Consider the following 6000-nt stretch of genomic DNA (forward strand, 5'->3'; position numbering starts at 1 on the left):
TTCATAAGGCAACTGGGATGTTTTTCATTCATAGGCTAGAAAGCAGATAGTTTCAGACGATTGAAGTATGTTAACCTTACTTCTCAATTTCTAAATAACCTCTTAGCCTTAACTACACAGTATCTCTTCCATAAACATTAGTATTAACCTGACTTATTTTAATGGAGGAATAATGCATTTTGATGACATTTTCCATGAAGGATTGACAACAGAGTATTTCTGTTACTATAAAATGAATATAAAAACCTAATTGCTATACTAAAATCATTTACTGGCAATGAAATTTAACTGCAGCTAATACTCATTTTAGCTCTGTGTATTTTCACCAGTTTAGGAGGGCTTAAAATGTTCTTAGAATTCTGTATTACTATGTGGTAGTAAGAAGTAACATTAGCAGTTTATCCATAACTATTATTGAGGAGAAAGTCTCTTCATGCCTTTCCCATGTCTCTTCCTAATTCTGATGGCCTCTGTTCCAAATTCCTTGAAGTAAAATAGTTGGTTACACAAGGCAAGGAAGCTATAGATTGGAAATGTAAGCATTTTAAGACTATATAACTGCTATACTGCTAGGAAAATGTATCAAGCCCTGGCTAGATGATTGGCCTTGACATGTCTAGCTATCTAGAATGACACACATTTTATCTTCTTAATTTGGATTTTGGTAATAGAGATTTGCAGTTATAATTCAATTGACTATTTTTTCCCATAATGGTTAACTTAAAGAATATGTGTAAATATGATTTTTCTGTATAACAATTTTGACATTCTGGAAGGTTATATTGATTATTAGGAGGTAAATAATCGCAGAAGGATTATTTTTAAGGTTTCATATTTTTAAAAAATTTTATTGTGCTTTTAGTCTGAGTCAAACATAGTATGTTTGCTCTTGGTGTGGCAAATAAATTTCTTTTTCCTCAGCACAGAAGCAGCACAGTGAAATTCCTAGGGGCTGGTACCATTGTGTTGATGCTATCATCCTGCCCTGCTCTAGACAGTTCACGGAAACAGGACCTTAGGAAAGACCCAGTCTGTACCTTCAGTAGGAACTGTTTCTGGGAATTGTGAATGAAATCACAGGTTTCCACTGACAGAGACACAAGCTATAAAAGTAATTCCTGTCCTCTCAAATTGAACTATAATCTGTTTATGGGGGATTTTGCAATGTTTCTTTAAAATGGGGATTTGGCCATCTGTTTTCAAATAGGTTGATTTCTTAAAGAAGTTAAAACAACAAAGAATCTTTATTAAAAAGAAGCTCTTTCAAAATGATGTACCGAGTCATGTGAGAATTTCTTGTATAAGGATTTCAGTTATTTTCCCAAATCATTTTCAAGGATTGACTATAATGTCATTCATCATGTATCACTGAACAGGAAGAAAGTTGGAAAAATTATGTTTTCCCCCTTTGTTTTTAAAAATGTAGCCAGATTGGAAGAAAGAATTACTGTTTTACATGTTTATAGAAATCTTGATAACACTTTTAAAACTGCACTATATTTTAAATGACTTTAGGTACCAACTGCCAGTATTTCCGTGGAGGGTAATCCTGCTCTTAATCGTGTAAGATGGACCCATTCTGGAAGAGAGATTGCCGTGGGTGATTCCGAAGGACAGATTGTTATATATGATGTGGGAGAGGTATGGGGCTTACTCACTGTAGTTTTGACATATCCCTTTAGCTTTCACAATATTGTAATGAAAGTATCTTTGTGACTAATACTAGTCTTTGAGGTTCACAGATTGTATAAACCATATGGTTATAAAGATAAAACTTACTTTCTATCACAGAAGTGACTCTTGAGATTAATTTTCTTTGTAAACTGGATCCCCTGTGTCCCTGTGCAACATGTTCTGAGGCAGGTATTACGTTTGAAGACAAAATTATGCATTGCTAGAAATTAAAAATTCTTTAAGCAGGAGAAATTTGGAGTTACGGTTGGAGCTTGGGGCTTTACAGAATGATACTCAGGTGAAATTTTATTTTTCTATGGTAGTGGGTGTGGCATGGTAACATGCATCTGGAGAAGTATGAACCTGTTTCCCTAAACCATCCCCCTAATTTACAATGTTGTAAATTAATGTTACTTCAAAAAGAAAAAGTTACCAAAAAACATTTTTCTCCGTACTCATAGATGTATTTGAGTCAAGTAGTAGAAACCAGAGATACCTTTTGAGAGTTGTCTGATGACTGTAGGAAATATGAATCTTTACTCTTGAGACTTGTAGCAAAGCCATTATCAATGAATCCAAAAGGAATTGCAGCTCTCTCATCTTCAGTACTTGGGTTGACTGTATACAATGCCAAGGATTTATTTCCTTCTTTTTAGCCCTGAATAGCGCCATAGTCACTCTTTTGTTATGTCTTATGATTCACCATCCTCTTTTGACACCCCACCACCTCTAGCAATTGGATCTGAAGGGAGGTAGATTGAATCATTTAGAACAGCCAATTATCCACACAGATGGAAATGCTCTGTATTTGCACTATCCAATATGGTAACTGCTAGCCACATATGGCTATTTAGCAGTTAAAATGTGGTAGTACAACTGAAGAACTGAATGAATTTTTTTTTAAATTTTAAGTAATGTAATTGTAAAGAATCGTGTGTGGCTAGTAGCTATCCTACTGAATATCTAATCTAATAGGCTAGGATTTAGAAGCAAGCACATTCATTTGCCACACTGAATGCTTGTGTCTTAATAGGAAAGTGTCAAATACTTCCAATATTACAGTGACAATTATAAAAAATGTTGGTCATCGAACTGCTTTGGTAAAGCAAAATAATTACCTTTTTTTGAGGGAAGAGCCTCTTTTACCCCTTTGCTACTGACACATCACTGAAGTGACAACATACTTTCTGATGAAGGGATTGAGATATTAAGAAAAGTATTTTGCTCTGAACAAAAGTTCTTACATGAAACCAAGTCTAATGAGCCATGCTTCAAAAACTATTTCATGTTAGGGATAGTACAAGTAGTAGAAATTTTTAAGGAATTCCTCCCCACCAGAAAAATTCTGGAGATAGTACATAGGAGTTATATTTACAGAGCATTATTGTTATTCTCTCTTGTACTGATGGAGATAATGGCCAAATCATTTCTAAGGTTGTCACAACACACTTACGAACACTGTTGTTTTGAGATGTTGTAAATCATTGCTATAGTCCCTATAATTATGGGAAGGCCAGGCAGGTCAATTATTACTTTTTAATGGAAGATTTATTTGAAAACAAACTAAATAATAGTAAGGTGGTCTTTTATTTCAGTGTACATAAAACATTGTCTTTCTTTTAACAGCAGATTGCTGTCCCCCGAAATGATGAATGGGCACGATTTGGACGAACACTTGCAGAAATTAATGCAAACCGAGCTGATGCAGAGGAGGAGGCAGCCACTCGAATACCTGCTTAAGCTCCTAAAAAGGGGATATGTAGCTTTAGTGGATTTGGGGAAGACTTGAAGTAGATCCTGAGACTATTTGCATGCTTCTGTCTAAATGATAATTAAAAGGAAATTTTGTGGATTAAACTGTGGATTTAATACAGTCAGCAAATCTTACAATGTCCCTTTTTATATAACATGTATCTTGTTTTGGATTTGTGTCATTTTTAATATAGCTGATTGACTTTACAGAATGCAGCCTTTTCTGGATTCTTATATATGGGTGTTTATTTGGTATTAGTTACTCTTTTGACTTCTTTTCAACTTATGATACTATATACAGTTTTTTTAAAGCACAGATTAAATAAGTTCTCCATATTTTTAAATAATCACAATTCCCTGTTTTACTGAAAATGTCTCACTAACCATAATATATAGGAAAAGTGTTTATTCTTAGCCATAGCATGCATACATCTATCAAAGTTCCATTCTGGTATCCTTTTTCTTCTTTATAATTCATGTAAGAGCTATCTATAAATAAAAACAAATATGCTTTAACTTTTAAAATTTTTGTTTTGATTTACTACTTATAATTTTAGCTTTTCTTATAAAGTGTCTTCATATCTTCCCTTATGCTCCTGTTGTAACTAGCTACCTCAAATCTTACTAAGCTTTGTCTGAGGATATATCATATAATATATTATAGATTTCCCAATGCATTATGAACTGATGTTTAGGTAATATGCCAGTGAAAAAATTTCTCCTAGGTTAACTTTTGCTTTATTCCCATATTTTCATCCAAGATATGTTTAGTTTAAAAATTAAATAGAAAGCTGCCTATTATTTTCACTGATTGAAATGTGTATGCATATGAGCTTTTTGGAGTAAAACCTCCTTTAAGAGAAATTGATTTCATGGTTGCAATAGCCATGAAAGAAAAATGCTCAATTGAACTTAGTCTTTGAATCTTGAGATATGTTATCACAGCCTTATCTATAAGTCTGAAAGGTAAGTGACAAATATCTAAGAATTAGTGTTGAAATCAGCACATTTCAGGACTAGAGGGAAGAATTATCAGATCTTGATCTTACCCACTTTAAATTGTTCCTTTCCTTGATACTGATCGCTGTCATTCTAAAGCTTAAATATCATTTATTCAACAGGAAGAAAGGAAGGAAGATTAGAAATCAGAATTTGGGGGCCTCCCTGGTGGCCTAGAGGTTAAGTCTTATCACTATTAACACTATTGTCTGAGTTCAATCCCCGGCCAAGGAGCTAACCCATTTGTAGCCCAGCAGTTTCTTGTCTGCTGCTCCCCTTAGCAGTGTATTTCAGTAAATCTGTCTGTTCTGCTCCCCACTTTGTCTCAGGTGAATTTTTTCACACATCCTCCCTCCCCCATCGCTGGCCTACAGCCCTAGTTCTTAAAAAAAAAAAGATCGTTTGGCTTGATTTTTTTTTTTTTTTAATTTACAAAGCTCTCTTGGGAAATAAATTTCCAATTGAAAAACTCCCTAACTTTGAGTATTGCTAGCATGTAAGAAATAATTGACCAGGAATATTAGACCCAAACACTAATTCTACCTCTGACACTCATAAGAAGTGTGACTTTAACCAAGTTTTTCTGTCTGTGCCTCATTTTATCTTGGTATTAAGTTTAGAGTTGATTTCTAAATTTCCTCCCACCTCTAAAACTACTAATTATAATTATTTCAGGCAGGTCTCCATTTTTATATATTGTTTTTATAAATTGACAGCCCATCTTTGCCTATTATATATCAAAGATAAAGTTTTCTTTATCAACAGACATCCAGATTATCTTATGGTAGCAATGTCTGAGTCAAAAGTTCGATTTCAGCATGATGATACTGTCTTTGGATAGAAAAATTCATGTAATGACTGTAATAGGTACTGTCTTTGCCCTCTTTAAAAAATGACTATGAAAAAATAATTATGACTAAGGTTGGAAATCAAGAGATATAGCAAATCATTTGCTCATTAAACTAAAGTTGATGTATTCGATTATGAAGAATAAAATTGGTAAGTATTTGAAAAATACCTGTCACCAAAGAGATTTTGCTTTTAGGGACTAAGTTCTCCCCCTCCATATCCACCCCAACCCGAAGTACAATATGAACATTTGTCCACTCAACTTTATATTTTTAGGAACACATGAATTTATTTTTTTGTTTTGTTTTATATTAATTTTTTTTAATTTTTTAACATCATTGTTCATTTTTAAACAATCTTTGCTTCCCCCCAAATACATGAATTTAATATAAGGAATTTTTTTTTTAAGATTGATTTATTCATTTTACACAAGAGCCCAGGTACAGGCCAGATGGGTGGGGGAGGGGGAGAAGATTCACCAGAGACAGAGTGGGGAACAGAACAGGCAGACTGATGAAATACACTGCTGAGGGGAGCAGCAGGCGCAACAGGAGAGGTCTGCCGTGCCATGTGGGACCCTCGCCGGCAGGCCGGGATTGAACCAGCGCTGCAGAGGCTGAGGACAGCTTCACAGCGTGGCGCTCAACTGCCTGCACTACCAGGGGAGTCCCAAGGAACTGTCTTTTAAGGTTGGCTATAATAGCAAGAAAGTACTAAGACTCAATT

General features: G+C 34.5%; 1 protein-coding gene across 8 annotated transcripts in view; it reads left to right on the top strand.

Moving 5' to 3' along the window:
• DYNC1I2 (dynein cytoplasmic 1 intermediate chain 2) overlaps window positions 1-3942 on the top strand; it is a 51026-nt gene extending 47084 nt beyond the window's left edge. For 4 of the 8 annotated variants that reach the window (XM_054699842.1, XM_054699847.1, XM_054699843.1 and 1 more), the window contains 2 exons: window positions 1516-1641; window positions 3304-3942. In XM_054699842.1, coding sequence (XP_054555817.1) covers window positions 1516-1641; window positions 3304-3414 — 237 coding nt within the window. In that variant the 3' untranslated portion in view covers window positions 3415-3942. Of the gene's footprint in view, window positions 1-1515; window positions 1642-3300 lie in introns of all 8 variants that reach the window. The other 4 variants (XM_054699841.1, XM_054699845.1, XM_037523533.2 and 1 more) reach the window with 1 other exon arrangement.
• The last annotated feature ends 2058 nt before the right edge of the window (window positions 3943-6000 follow it).

This window comes from Talpa occidentalis, unplaced genomic scaffold, assembly GCF_014898055.3.
Source record: "Talpa occidentalis isolate TD23 unplaced genomic scaffold, MPIMG_talOcc4v2.1 talOcc4.3, whole genome shotgun sequence".
In the NCBI taxonomy this organism is placed as follows: domain Eukaryota; kingdom Metazoa; phylum Chordata; class Mammalia; order Eulipotyphla; family Talpidae; genus Talpa; species Talpa occidentalis.